Source organism: Balaenoptera acutorostrata, chromosome 14 (assembly GCF_949987535.1).
Source record: "Balaenoptera acutorostrata chromosome 14, mBalAcu1.1, whole genome shotgun sequence".
Taxonomy (NCBI): Eukaryota; Metazoa; Chordata; class Mammalia; order Artiodactyla; family Balaenopteridae; genus Balaenoptera; species Balaenoptera acutorostrata.
The window spans coordinates 8912779-8927958 of NC_080077.1; the positions used below are offsets into that span (position 1 = coordinate 8912779).

Consider the following 15180-nt stretch of genomic DNA (forward strand, 5'->3'; position numbering starts at 1 on the left):
GTTTGGAAAAGGACTCGCAGGCTGTTCTGCTAATTCAGACTCCAGCCGTGAGGGCCCTCTTGACCCGGTCAGCATCTCAGTCCTTCCACAAGCAGAACCTGCTCCGACCCCCTTCCTCTCCCAGCCACGTCCTTGAAGAGGCGGCAGGTGTCCGCACGCACTCGGCGCCGCTTCTGCTCACTCGCGTCCTACCTTTCCATGCTCTGCTCGGTCCTTTTCCTTTCAGATGTCCCGTGAGGATGAACCCAAGGCCTGCAGGCTGTGGCGGCAGGTGTCTCCGGGCAGGTGCTGCTGGCACAGCCCTTCTCGGACTCAGTGCCCGTGCAGCCTGGCAGCCATGCTGTTTGGGGCTGGGCCGCCCGCGGGTGACCTTAGTGCTGGCCCACCGGAAACGGGTGCCCCTCAGCACCCCGTGGGGACGGCTGACCTCCTCCAGAAACGGTTTTCCACGGCAGAATGGTAGGAATTGACTACCCACCACATTCTTCTTTTCCCTTTGAAACGCACATAACAAGACCATAATTTTCGCTATTTGATAAGCACAGGGAGAGCGGGGTAACTGCTGAACATTTATTGAAATCAGGTCATTTTCCACATCTCTCAAAGCACAGATAACCAACCTGAGACTTAACTAACGTAGCATCGATAATGGTTCCGTCTAAATACACACAGAGGAACGTGGAAGAACGTCTCAGCGGCAGGACGGCTGTAGACGGGGAGAGCTCACACTCCCTAGGGCCCTTCCCCACCCTCCACCCACCCCGTGCCCGCACGCCCAGCCCCGCAGCCGACCATCAGGCCCCGGCACCTGAAACCCCGCTGTGCCCAGAGCCTCCGGTCAGTGCAGGGTGAGGGTCATGTCTGTCCACAGGTTGGGGCTGGAAAGCACTTTCTGCCACTGGAGCTTTGATTGTGAGCACGAGTCTGTGCCGCCCGCTGGCTCTTCCGCTGTGTGCGAGCGAAGGGACAGATTAGTGATGGCGGCCAGGGGACACTCACCGTCCTTTCGCAGCTTTTTTAAAAAGGACCAGCAGCAAAGTATACCGTAACTTTTCACCAGAACTTAAGACCATATTAAAATGTGCCCCGCCAGTAAGGAGAGGAGTTCCTTAGAGGAAAGGGTGTCCTTTGGACAGTGTTCCTTTTAAAACAAATTGTAATTTAACAGCGAGTCTCGTTTCTCTTCAGTGGTCTCGGAGGCCCTGGGAATGTGTGCAGGTGTTTTGGTTGTGACGGTGTTGGGGGGCCCTGCTGCCCCCCCGTGAAAAGCCAGCAGCACTCCTGCTGAGTGACACTGAAAAGCACCACCCTCTAACTCCCTCTGTTAATGAAATACTTTCTGAATTGCCATTTGTTTGGGTTAAGAAGATATTCTCCTTTAGGAAAATAATCCTTGTATGATTGACGGCCAGAAACAAAAGCAAATACTGTACCCAGCCCATTTTGAGACCTTGAATTTTTGTTTCTTTAGCAGATCTAAATCTCATTTAAATCGTTGAAATGCCTTGCTGTATTACCGCTCAGTTGTAAAGTAAAAGCTGGACTAAGTAATTTCCATTTATGATGGGTTAGGCAGTCGCCTGCCATCATGGAAACACTTTTTCTTTTCATGGTATCCATGTAGGTAGGACAGTCACTAAGGATCACCGATGCAGCTTGGGCCTAATAAATATCTCAGACTTACTGGAACCAAGCCTGGCGCCTCCCAGCAAGCGGTCGTTCACACCGAAGGTGGCCTGGTCCCAAACGGTTAATTCTAGGGTGGACTGCCTCAGCTGAGAAGGGGTGACCCCTTTGAAAACGAAGGAGTGCTTCCACCGGGGACAGGCTTGCTTCTTCAGGACGGGGGACTTCAGTCTCAACCTCTGCTGATCTGGCAGAGTGAGACAGCTGCACAAGGAAATAGATTCAAACCCTGTAAGCTCTGCCCGCCACACGGCCCCCTCTCTCTGTTGGTACTTGCTCTTCAGTGAGACTAAGTGCTCAGAAAAGTGCTAAACCCACTTGCAGAACAAAAATTGCGAGCAAGGAACAAGAATGGGAATCTTGAGATCTGGCTACGTGACCTCTCACTAGGATGTTCCAAATTTCTCTTAGAGCTGAGTTCTGTTCCACGTACTCTATTAAGGGAACTTTGGGATTCTAGGCCACGTGGCCCTTGTCTTAATCCGCCTTCTTGGTATGCCGACCACCAGGCGACAGCGAGGCTCCTTAGACCTGCTACCCAGGGACCAGGACCCTGCACCCACGTTGTCTCCTTTAACCCTGTTCTCAGGAAAATAAACGCAGAAGGGCTAAGTCACTTGCTCAAGGCCGTACAGATAAGTGGAGGGAAGGCTTAGGAGATGAACTCAGTTCTGTCTGGATGAGGTGAGCCACCATTTTTGCATTATGTCACTGACTGGGGACTCAGCAATTCTATATACTTATTCATGGTGTTTGCTTTACTTTTGGAGACACCATTACACCCGAAGTGAATAAGAATGAAACACGCAGTCATCGTCTCACTGTTAATCCAAGAGGAGATGTTAAGCTAAAGAAATATTTACCAACCACACTGCTTTCCCCTTGCCCCACTCAGTCCCTAGGGCTGATGTACTGATGTCACAAGGACTGGTAAGATTTGGGTTTAGTTTAAAATGTGGTATTCCAAAGCCAGCCTCAGCACTCCCAAGTCCCGTGAATTCTTGGAAACTCGTCTTTAACACGCATTATGTCGGATTTTCATAGGAAAGCTAAAATAAGGTTAAAATGGCTGACACTTTTTGGTGTTCCCTTACAGGGACTATGCCATATGTGTAACAGATCATGAATAAATCATATTTGATTAAATGTAATACTTACCCCTGAACAAATGAGTTTAAGGTACCATCTGAGCGCACAGGTAAACTCTTGGCTCCCAGCACTACCAAACAGAGCTGACCGTTATGTGGCGGCTGATCTCCCGTCCCTGGAAGGAAAGCTGGCATTTACCGTCGGCACTACTTCTGCGGCACGCGATCAAACCCCCCCAAACCGGCAGCCCGACCCGAGGGCGGGTTACAGCCCTCGGATCCCGAGTGCGCGAGCAGAGCACGCCCACCGCGAGCTCACACGCCGCCCCGCCGCGCGGCCAGCACGGCGGCAGCAGGGAAGGACTTGAAGTCCCGGGAGCCGGAAGCTGCCGAGAGTAACGAGGGACCAAGGAGAGGCGGAGGCAGGAGCGTGAGCCAGCTGTGGCCAGTGGGCTGGGGAGGAGACCCCTGCTAGAGGGGCTGCCGCGGACCACAGGGAGCGTGCTGCTGGCCTGCTGGGGGCCCTGTGAGCCCGGCAGCAGAACTCCCTCTTCTGTCAGAGAGGAAGTCACGAATCAGGTCGTGGAAGTGCTCCTCCCCCCGTCTTCACTCTCCACCCTCGTCTCTTCCACGTGCCCCACGTTGTGAGTCAGTGACGCCTCCTGAAGCTCCTCGAGGACCTTGATCCTGCCGTGCCGCCGCTGCTCCCGTGGCCCAGGAGCAGGGAGCTGGCCACCCACAGCCTTGCAGGCGCCTGAACCTGGAGGTGGGGACGAGCTCCCGGCCGTCACGCAGGTGGTCAGTCTGCGAGGGGGGCCCCAGCGGGACTGTTTCCCCAGGCAGGCCAGGCGAGCCGGCCCCCCTGGGAGGAAAGCCTCGGGGCAGGTGTCCTAGGAGCCCGTGAAGCAGGCACCACGGGCCTGGCTTTGGTCGCTCGTTTCCCTTCTGGGCCGAGGCTTCCAGAGAACCCGCCTCCCAGGCTGGGCTTCGCGGATTGGGTGGGAGTTACTGGGGCACGTGGGATCGGGGGTGGCGGGAGGAAACGCTGGGAAACTGCCCAGGCTCTGGGGACAGTGACAGACAAACGTTTGCAGGGCTGGTGGCCACCCACCTTCTTGAGCCTCCTGGAGCTTTCTGGGCCCTGCAGGGAGGACCAGTTTGGCCCGGACTACAAGCTCTCCGTTTTTCGTGGGAACGCTGTCTTTGTCTTTCTCTGCCTGTGGGAAGAGCGGGATTCCCCAGACCCAGAATCTCCTGGGCTTCTCTCGCTGCCTCAGCTCTGTCCATAACTGTCCCCTCCCAACCTCCCCCTGCCAAGCCTCTGCGGGCCTGGGGGAGCCCCAGGTGGTGTGGGCACACCTGTGGCAGGGCTGGGCTTCCTTCTGTTTGGGGACGTTTCACTCCTACCCTCACCAACCCCAGCTCTGCCACCCCGGCAGACGCAGCCCACCAGAGGCAGGTGAGCCGAGGACGCAGAGGGGCTGCAAGGCCCTGGCACATCCCCACGGGATGGCCTTCAGAAAGCCCGGACACACCCGAAGCTGAAAAAGTAAGACGAAACAAGCCCACATCGATTCCACCCAGGTTAGTAAAGGTTCGAGCTACCCGTCCGTGCCAGGCACTGCGGCAGGCACAGGAAACCGCGGGGTCCGGGGCTCCCCCGTCTGCTGAGTCGGGCCCGCCCACCCCAGAACCCACCCCAGAACCCACACTGAGGACCCAGGCGGCTTCTCTGGTCGCGAGTGATTTCTGCCAGAAAGTGAGCGAAGGAAGGGCTTGGAGAGGGTGACGGTGACCCCATCAACATTTCACCCAGCGGGGTGAGGGTGGGACGCTGGGAAGCGTCTAGATTCGTCCGGTGCCACCGGCAGGGAGGAGCAGCCCCCACCCTCAGCATCCCCACGGTTCCCTCCTGTCAGGGCCGAGGGCGCAGGCCCGTGAGTGGACCCCCCATCCCGATCCAGCGTGGGCTGTCACTACCTAGTAGCTGGGATTAGGAGGGACACCTTTCAGTCTGGTGATTTCTGTTCCTCGCCTGCTTATCAAAACTTGACCAGCCTTGGTGGCAGCCTGCCTTGACCCGAGTAAGGGATCCTGGGGGGAGAAGGCGGCAAGGGCCCCTCGAGCGCAGGGGAGACCGCATCTGGCAGGGAAAATCAGGAAAGCCTTCATGGAGGAGGTGGGATTTAAGGACCGTCTTGGGCAGACCTTAGACTGCAGAAAGCATTCCAAGCGGATATTCCCAAGTGGAGTTCTGAAGACGGGCTCAGGTTCTGAGAAGAGGAAGCGCAGGGCACCGGAGGGTGAGTGTGCGGGCTCACAGACCCCACAGAGAAAAGAGACAGGAGGCCCCGGGCTTAACCCTGTAGAAACCAGAGATGCTTCTCAGGAGGGGCATCGTGGATCAGAGCCTCCCTGGCTTGGGAGAGGAAAACAGAGGTAAAATGGCACAGGGGACCCTCGTAAAGACTCGGCCTCCCTGCCAGGCTTTCACTGGTGGGACTGCACATCCTGCTGCCATTTCTTAGGAGGTGGCAGAGCCCACGTTTTCTGCCCCTTCACAATCTCACATCTTGGATCTTGGCACAGAAATGCACAAAGCAGCCGCCCCAAGAAACGCTACCCTTTCTCCCCAGCCTCTCCCTCTCACCTGCGTGGCCACCAGCCAGCTCTGCTCTCCCAGCCTATCTGACACGGAACCCCTGGCCCTGCCTTCCTGGGGGCACTGGGTCCAGTCATTCTCACCTGTTACTGTTTGGGGAACACTGCTTGGTTGGGAGTGAAGATACAATACACGAGAGCCTGCGGTCTGAGGCGGGTCCCACCAGCAGGGTAGCCTGCTGGCCCCAGGTGTAGGCTTTGGCCCAAGAAGGTCAAGACCTCCTCCGCTGGCAATAAGTGACCCTGAATTCTGGGAAGCGTGTGGACCCACCAGGCCGGATCCACGCTGATGTTTGGGCCACACTGAGGGTGGGACTATTCGGGACCTTGAACAAACCTGAGCAGGCAAGAGTCCCTCAGCCCAACCCCCGCCGGCCCCACACCCCCGGGGGCCCGGCCATGAGCCTCTGCTCCCCGGAAGCTCCTACTGCAGAGTCACAGGCTGGCAGGTGTGCACTGGGTCCTGGGTCCCAGGCTCCCCAGGTGGGTTTTCTCTCCTTGGATCCCCTTTGAAAAGTGGGTTTGGTTCTCGTGTGGGATGGGGGTAGGGGCTGCCCAGTCCCAAAGCAGACATCACCTTGGCCTGGAGCGGATACCAGCGGGCAGACTGGGTCGTGCGGTCCTCAAAGTCCCACGTGGCCAGAGGGATGACCACTTCTCCAAGAAACACCCTCCGGGCGAGCGTGCCCAGGTGCCACACAGACACCCGCAGCTGCCGGGTGGCCAGCTCAGTAGGCTCCACCTGGTACTGCGGAGGGGGAACAGACGGTCAACCTGGGCACCTGAGCCACAGCTCCCAGGCCCACAGCTCCCAGACTGACCACAGCACCCGGGCCACAGCACCCAGGCCACAGCTCCCAGACTGACAGCACTCAGGCCACAGCACCCAGGCCCACGGCCCCAGGCCACAGCTCCCAGGCCCACAGCTCCCTGATGATTTTTAGTCTGTTCCCCTCAATTCCATGGCCCATTTCCAACTCTGCCCCTTGTTCCATACTCTATCTTTAAACTCTAAATTCATCTGGCTATTTCCTTCATGGCTACATGCCCCATCAGTCCAGTCCAGGCCGACACTGCACCGTGCCGTGTCTGCTCCCTCTCGGAACGAGCTACTCTGGGGAGGGAAGCTGACCGTCCCCGCAGGTCTGCCCTCCTTGGGGCAGCTGCATCGTCTCCACCCGCTCTGCACGCCGGGCCGCCCTCCTCCACTCCCTTGGAAACACAGGCCTGCTTCTCTTTGGGTCCTGACTCCTTCCTTTGGTTGACTGAGTCTGCGTTTTAAAATTAGACCTAGAGGCTTCCCTGGTGGTGCAGTGGTTAAGAACCCTCCTGCCAATGCAGGGAACACGGGTTTGAGCCCTGGTCCAGGAAGATCCCACATGCCACAGAGCAACTAAGCCCGTGAGCCACAACTACTGAGCCCGCGCACCTAGAGCCTGTGCTCTGCAACAAGAGAAGCCACCGCAATGAGAAGCCCATGCACTGCAATGAAGAGTAGGCCCCGCTCGCTGCAACTAGAGAAAGCCCACACACAGCATCAAAGACCCAATACAGCCAAAAATAATAAACAAAATTAATTAATTTTAAAAAATTTTAAAATAACATAACATAAAATAAGACCTATTTTCCATTGCCTGTTAGGTCCACAAGGCCGTGCCAGCAGACCCCGGATTGCTAGCTTCCACAGGGTACCAAGTGTAACCGATGCCAGAGAACAAGGATAAGGCAACAGCCAATGACACCCAGATCTGGTGTCTTGTTTCATCCCTCCCAGGCCCCTTACTGAGTGGCCTTCAAGGGGAGTGCCAGCACCCCTTGGAGTGCAGAAAGCCTCCCCAAGGAGTGTTCTACTTAGAAAACTTGGAGGATCAGTTTCTAGATCCTCAACTTTCACATGCACTTTTCTCAAAACTGGTGAAGATAGTTCTCACACCTGGAATCTTACTCCTGTGCCCTGCCCCAGGGGTGCAACCTCAGGGGGAATTTGAAATACTGGTTTCTGCCAAACTGTTAATGATTGCTCAGCTTCTTCATCTTCCCACCTTTTCCATCTTATACATATGTCTATGAAGGCTAAGCCTGGGTCTGTGTTCTGCATTTAGAATGAAGACACTGATTCTTTTCAATGCATCTGGAAAGTTTTTCAGGATAACCAAAATATTCACAATATACTAGATAAAACCAATGAATAAAAAATTGTAGGTGATTTCTTTGAGATTCTGGGTGCATTTTAAATAAGGTAGTTAAAACTTTAAAAATCGAAGTATATAATGAAGTATTTAAAATACAGTCAATCCTCATCTTTGTCTCATTTCATAAAATAGGAAATATTTGTCTGCCTCTGTCTGTTTAGTATGAAATACCTTAAACCTGTGATGAGTAATTTTATATATCAGCTTACACCTTTGAGAGGGTACAGAGCTTTTCAAAATTCTGTTAGCAGGTACAGAGCTTTTCAAAATTCTGTTAGCAGGTACATGAGCAAAACCACATGAAGACTAGTGTCCAGTAATTCGCTACCAGAGTGTCCCAGACGAGCAGCCCCTTAGGCCCTGCCCACACTTGCTGAATCACAGTCTGCTTTAACAAAAATCCCTTGGGGAGTCCTTATGAACATAAATTTTGTGAAGGACTGCTAGTCCCATCATGGGTCACAGCTGTACTTTCAAGTACTCTCTAAGCCTCAGTCTCCCTACAGCTAAATGAGGATTCCAACACCTGGCTCAGAGGGCATATAAAGTACTTGGCCACGGCAGGCGCATGGAAAACAATGGCTATTTTCATGTTTCGAATGGGACTCTTGTGCCAGCTACCCAGATGGCCCCTGGTTGGGAGTTCACAAATGCTATTTGCCAAGGAAGGCAAACAAAAGTCCTCCCCCTTCTCAGGCTTGACACATGGGATCCCCGGGCTACCCAGCCTTGAGTGGGTACATATCTGTGCATCTGGACTATTCTTCCACCTCTAACACCTACCTGCCGTCTGCACTCACCAGACATCATCTCCAATTTTCCATCCTGAATCCCAGCAGGAGGCACTCCCTCCCTGATCTCTGCCCTAAACCACAAGTCACATTTCTTAGCACCAAAGAAAATGAAAACCCAAACAATTCCTCTAGACCTTTTTTTTCATAAAATAAGAAGAAATCTAGGTATACCAGATATTATCTTCATAAAAGTACTTCTTCATCATAATAACTCAGCAGTTTCATTTACAGGGTCCCTTGCTCGAGGATACCTCTCTGATAGGCATAAAAATTCAACAGGACAAACCAATTTTAGAAACTGAGAGGCAGGCAGTTTCATTTTTACCATTTTCTCGCAAATCATTAATCAAAGGCCATTCTCAAGTCCAGCAGACTCTGCACTTTTTCTGTACAAAGGCTGATATTTACTTTCTACCACTTGCCACTGATTGACAGAGCCCTGCAGAAATGTTTAAGTGTCTGCACTTACATTTAACTGACTCAAGAGTTTAGAAGAACCATCCGCTGGACTCTGGCCCCAGGGGCCCATCCCGCGATGGGGAGACTCAGCACATGAATATTTGTCCAGCAAGTACCTTCAAGGTCTCCTGAAAGGTCGGCTCCACCGTGTTCTTTTGGACTCCAGTCTTGCGTTTTCCCTGGGAGGATCTGTCAGGCAGCAGATAGGTCTTTACATACCTAGTGGCCAAACACAGACAGGACAGGGTGAAAAGCTCAGCGTCGGGGGCGGACAAAGGGTTCAGGAGGAGAATCACACGTCAGCGTCAGCGTTTTCTCTACCCTGCTTCCCGCTGCATTTGGGGTTGACAGAAAGGGCTTAGTGGCCGCCACTGACGGTGAACAATGACAGTGCTGGGTGCACAGCCCCTGGCTTACGCAGTCCCTGGCTGTAAGCCTCGGGAATGTTCCTGGGGGTGTGAAGCTCCCCTGCTTTCCCCTCATGCCCTACTCCTGGAATCTGGATCACTCACCACACTCCATCACCTGTCACTGGGTGACGACCAGGGAACCAGAGGCTCCCAGGGCTCTGTGGATGGCAGATTTCTAACCCAGCTGGACGCCGAGGCTGTATGCCAGCGTGTCCTCCCTCCATGTACCTCTTTCTCCCCAACCCGCAAGAAAAAAAGTTGAAATGGAAAGTGTATGCCTCACACTTTGGTTTTCCCTGTGTGGCCTCAGACACTGCGTCCTGCCTGCTGAGGACTGGTGTTCCCGAGCCCTCTCCCTGGGTCTGGAGGCCACGCCAGCCGAGGACGCCTGACCAAGGCCAGCCCCGCACTGCCCCCTGCCCACTCCATGAAGCTCCGTCCCAGGCCGATCCCTCCACTCAGGTCCCAAGACTGCCCTTCCTGGCTCTTCCAGCAGCTTTATTGATGCAGTGACACCACTTGCCCAGGTCCTGTACCTACAGGCTAGAAACAGGCTCAACTTTCTCAAAGCAATGACGAGCAGGAACCCTCCCTCGACCTGGGTTCCCCCTGGAGCCCCAGTCTCAGGCCTCTTCCCCGCTTTCAGCAAACTTCTTAGAAAAGTACTCAAGGCTCATTGTCACCAATACCTCACTGTTCGTTGACTCTTAAACTGTTGAGCATTACGAGACCTCACACATGTAAAACAGGAGATATAAAATATACCTGCATAGCTTAAAGCATTACAATAAAATACACGCCCGTGTATCTAGTCGTTAAGTCCTCTATTTCCTTTCTTATCCTCTGTCTGGATGTCATATCCATTACTGAGAGTGGAGTATTGACATTTCCAACTATTATTGTAGAACTATTTCTCCCTCCAATTCCGTCAGTTTTTGCTTCTTGTATCTTGATGGTCTGTTATTAGGTACACAGACATTTGTAATTGTTGTATCATCTTGCTGTACTGAACCTATTATTAATACAGAATGTCCTTTATCTTTTGTAAGCTTTTTTGACTTAAAGCCTATTTTGCCTGATATTGGTACAGCCACCTTGCTCACTCTTGGTGACCATCTGCATGGAATATCTTCCATTTGTGTCTTTGGATCTCAAGTGAGTCTCTTGTAGATGGCATATAGTTGGATCTCATGTTTTTATCCATTCTGCCAATTTCTGTCTTTTGACTGGAGAGTCAAATTCATTTGTATTCAAATTAACTACTGATAAGAAGTACTTACTTCTGTCATTTGCTGTTTCTTTTGCCTTATAGCTTTTCTGTCCCTCACTTTCTGCCTTACTGTATTCTTTTGTGTTTAGTTGATTTTCTGTGGTGAAATATTAAAATCCCTTTCTCATTTGTTTTGTTTTGGTTTGGTTTTTGTTCTATAGCTATTTTCCCTGTGGTTACCAAGGGGATTACATTTAATATTCTAAAGTTATAAACTCTAATTTGAATTTATACCATCTTAGTCTCAGTAACATACAAGAACTCTACTCCTTCTCAGCTCCATCCTCACCTCTTTCCACTACTGATGTCACAAAAATACACCTGTATATATGTGTGACCAAAAACACAAAGTAAGAATTCTTTTAAATGCATTAGTCTCTTAAATTATGTCGAAAACAAAGTGTGGAGTTACAAACCAAAATGACAATAAGAGACCAATAATCTTTTAAAATGTCCTAAGTCATATAAAAAAAAGTGGAATTACTTACCAGTTACAATAATACTTGCTTTTATAATTGCTAGTGTATTTGCCTTTATTGAGATCTTTATTTTTTCGCGTCTTAAGTTACCGTCTAGTGTCATTTCATACACTCTCTCACCTTTTGTTTAGCTGAGGATGTTGTAATTTCTCCCTCACTTTTGAAGAACAATTGTGCTGTGTTTGTTTGTTTGTTTGTTTTTCCTTTTAGCATCTTGAATATATTGACTCACTGCCTTCTGGCCTCTAAAGTTTCTGATGGGAAATCTCCTGATAATCTTATTGAGGATCCCTAGTACATGACGATTCACTTTCTTGCTGCTTTCGAGATTGTCTTTGTCTTTCAAATGTTGGTTTATAATGTGTCTCAGTGTGGGTGTCTTTGAGTTCATCATACTTGGAGTTCAAAGAGCTTCTTTGATGTTTATAGTCACGTCTTTCACCAAATTGGGGTAGTTTTCAGCCATTATTTCTTCGAGTATTCTCTCTGCCCCTTGCTGTCTCTCTTCTCCTTCTGGGACATACGTTGCGTATGTTGGTCCACTTAATGGTGTCCAGAAGGTCCTTTAGGTTCTGTTTGCTTTTCTTTAATCTTTTTTCTTTCTGTTCCTCAGACTCAGTAATTTCCATCATCCTATCTTCAAGTTCACCTATTCTTTCTTCTTTTCTTAAATTTATTTATTTTATTTATTTATTTTTGGCTGCGTTGGTCTTCGTTGCTGCGCGTGGGCTCTTCTCTAGTTGCGGTGAGCGGGGGCTACTCTTCGTTGTGGTGCGAGGGCTTCTTATTGCGGTGGCTTCTCTTGCTGTGGAGCACGGGCTCTAGGTGCACGGGCTTCAGTAGTTGTGTTTCGCGGGCTCTAGAGCGCAGGCTCAGTAGTGGTGGCACACGGGCTTAGTTGCTCCGCGGCATGTGGGATCTTCCCAGACCAGGGCTTGAACCCGTGTCCCCTGCGTTGGCAGGTGGATTCTTAACCACTGTGCCACCAGAGAGGCCCACCTATTCTTTCTTTTACCTGCTCATACCTACCTTTGAATCCCTCCAGTAAATATTTTGTTGTTGTTTAAGGTTTTCTATCTCTTTATTGATATTTCTGTTTTGTTCATACATCATTTTCTTGACTTTCTCCACATCTTTCATTAGTTCTTTGAGCATCCTTAAAACAGTTGTTTTAAAGTCCTTGTCTAGTAAACCTACCATCAGATTTCTTTCAGGGACAGTTTCTGTTGATTTATTTTTTCCCTTTGAATGAGCCATACTTTCCTGTTTCTTTATATGCCTTGTGATTTTTTTGTTGAACACTAGACATGTGTCTAATAATATGTTAACTCTGGAAATCAGATTCTCCCCCTTCCCCAGGGTTTGCTGTTTTTTGTTATTGGTTTTTTAATTGGGTTTTTCATAAATTTATTGATGCAGACTGTCTCTGTGCCAAGGATCAGCCTCAAGTGTAAAATTAAGATATTCTCAGATCTTTTCTGAATCTGAACCTTTCCCTGGGCCTGTGCGGTCACTTTTTAATTTTCCTTGTATATACAGTTACTCTTCAATGTCCTGGTCTTTAGTATCTGGTTCCCAAGAAGGGGAAAAAGAGAAAAATGAAGAAGGGAGACAAATAAGGGCACTAGCCCTTTAAATACTTTGTAAATCACTTCAGCCCAAGGAGGAGGGGATTGCAACAATGGGGGGAGGTGAAACAACAATGGCTGCCTGCCTTTTTTTTTTTGTACCTCTGCGATCAGAGCCAGCAATCAGAGGACAGGTCCCTGATATTTGGAGGACAGGATCCTTTGCCCACTCTGGCTCCTACAAGCTGTGTTCAAGCTGCGTTCAAGCTGCTCTAGGAACATATGCACAGCTGCCTGCCAAGGGGTTGGGCATAGGGTGGATGGGTAGCTAATACTGTGCTAAGAGCTGGAATTGACTGACATTAATCTCAATTTACCATCCAAGACTCTCCCTGGAAGTCAAAAGCCTTCAAAAGACTCCAGAATTCCAAAACAGTTCCATCAGACAGATTCTGCCAGTGCAGTTGTCTACAGGGGGAGATGGATTCCCGAGGCCTCCTACTCTGCCATCTTTCAGAATCCTCTCTTGACCATGTGTTTCCTTTACAAAGTATTGAGTTTTGTTCTAGCAGGCATTTCACTTACTGGAAACTCAGTTTGATCCTATCAAGGATTGATTTTGCTTAGTTAGGGTGAGTTAGAGAAGCCCTACTACTAAGCTTTTCTTTTCTGGGGTCCACTCAATGCCCCATTCCACTTTGGCTGGTCAGAACGCCAATCTTGGGACTTCCCTGGTGGCACAGTGGTTAAGAATCCACCTGCCAATGCAGGGGACATGGGTTCGATCCCTGGTCTGGGAAGATCCCACATGCCGCGGAGCAACTAAGCCAGTGCACCACAACTACTGAGCCTGCGCTCTAGAGCCTGCAAGCCACAACTGCTGAGCCCATGCACCACAATTACTGAGACCACACGCTACAAGTACTGAAGCCCGTGTGCCTAGAGCCCATAGTCCACAACAAGAGAAGCCACTGCAGTGAGAAGCCCATACACCACAACGAAGAGTAGCCCCCGCTCGCCCCAACTAGAGAAAGCCCATGCACAGCAACAAAGACCCAACACAGCCAAAAATAAAATTACATTTTAAAAAAAAAACAAAAAACACCAATCTTTCCCAGCACTGTGCAACTCCCAGATTTTTCATTCAACTTACCACCCTCCAGTAGCTATCCTCTGACAGACCTCATGAAATCTTGTCCTGTATCTGAACAGCTTAGTATTTGGCCAGAGCCTCAAGGGATCCCTATGTGGATTTTAGGTCTCCTTCTCTACGCACTTCCCACCTCACCCGCTTAAGAATAATATTTGTTGAATGTTTATTATGTTCTCAACACTGTTCTGAAGACTTAATATGGGCTAGTTGAGGAAAACACCACAATCCTTTGAAGTAGGTGATAATATAACCTCCACGTGACAGTGAGGACACTGAGATATGGAGAGGTTGAATAACTTACCAGAGGTCAAACCCTGTCGAGAATTATGGGAGAGACCCAACATGCTTGGAAGGTCAAGGATTGAATAAATAGAGCTGATGGGATTGGAAATGAGTCTGAAGAATGGACAGGATTGTGATTTCCACTTACGGGAGTAGCACAGGGGAAACAGTCTCAGAACAAACATGAGAAAAGCCTCATATTTGGTAAAAGTCAGGGGATCGTTTTGGAACAGTGACTATTCCAACTTCCCCGGAGCAGAAGGTACAGAGAGGGGAATGAAAGAAGTTAAGACTAGAAATACAGGAGGAAGCTGTCACGGAGAACCATACGTGCTACAGCAATGCACCTAACTTGTCTGGCACTGAGGAGCTCCTGAAGATTGCAGAGCAGAGGGAAGTGTGATTGGACCAACAATCCATCCTTTCGCCTAGCTGGTCCTGAAAAGAGTGTGCTAAAAATGTTCCACGGTGGGGGAAAAAAAAGGACAAAATGTGGTCCGTACCTTAAACCATGCACAGAAAATCAGTTCCAGCTCTAATATGAAAGGATCTAAGTGAGAAAAAACTCTAACAGAAGAAAACAGAGAAGAATGTATTTATAACCTTCAGGTGGAATTCTCCTACAGACTCAAACAGCAGACATTTTACAGGAAAAGAAGGATAAATTGGACATTGTCAAATTCTTTACAAGGAAAGTCATCATAAACAATGTCAGAAAACAAGTAAAGCTAAGAGAAGACATGTGCAATATGTAGAACCAATGGAGAATTGTCTTGAAAGTGGATTTTTAAAAAGCCAAACTCCTGTAAATAAATTTTTAAATGACAAACAATTCGATAGAAAATTGGACAAAAGATATGAAATGGGGAGTTCACGGAAGGGGAGTGTACCTTAAGTGATTAATGCATACATATAAAGTTGCTCATCTTTGTTATTAATCAGTGAGATGCACGTTAAAATAATGAGACATCATTTCATATCTACCAACTGGAAAAAAATTAATCTCTTTATGGATTGTGTGAGACAGGATTTTAATTTTATTTTTCCTACATGGAAAATCAAATTTCCCAGCACCATTTATTGAAGTTTATCTTTTTTGCGTTGATTATTAATAGCCTCTTGATCATTTAAGTCCCTG

General features: G+C 49.5%; 1 protein-coding gene across 1 annotated transcript in view; it reads right to left on the bottom strand.

Moving 5' to 3' along the window:
- Nucleotides 1–41: 41 nt before the first annotated feature.
- Nucleotides 42–15180, bottom strand: part of SYTL3 (synaptotagmin like 3) — an 86935-nt gene continuing 71796 nt past the window's right edge. The window contains exons 11-17 of the mRNA XM_057527586.1: nt 8997–9099; nt 6013–6183; nt 3886–3991; nt 2845–2950; nt 1685–1890; nt 809–948; nt 42–494 (exon numbers count right to left, since the gene is read on the bottom strand). Coding sequence (XP_057383569.1) covers nt 839–948; nt 1685–1890; nt 2845–2950; nt 3886–3991; nt 6013–6183; nt 8997–9099 — 802 coding nt within the window. The 3' untranslated portion in view covers nt 42–494; nt 809–838. The remainder of the gene's footprint in view (nt 495–808; nt 949–1684; nt 1891–2844; nt 2951–3885; nt 3992–6012; nt 6184–8996; nt 9100–15180) is intronic.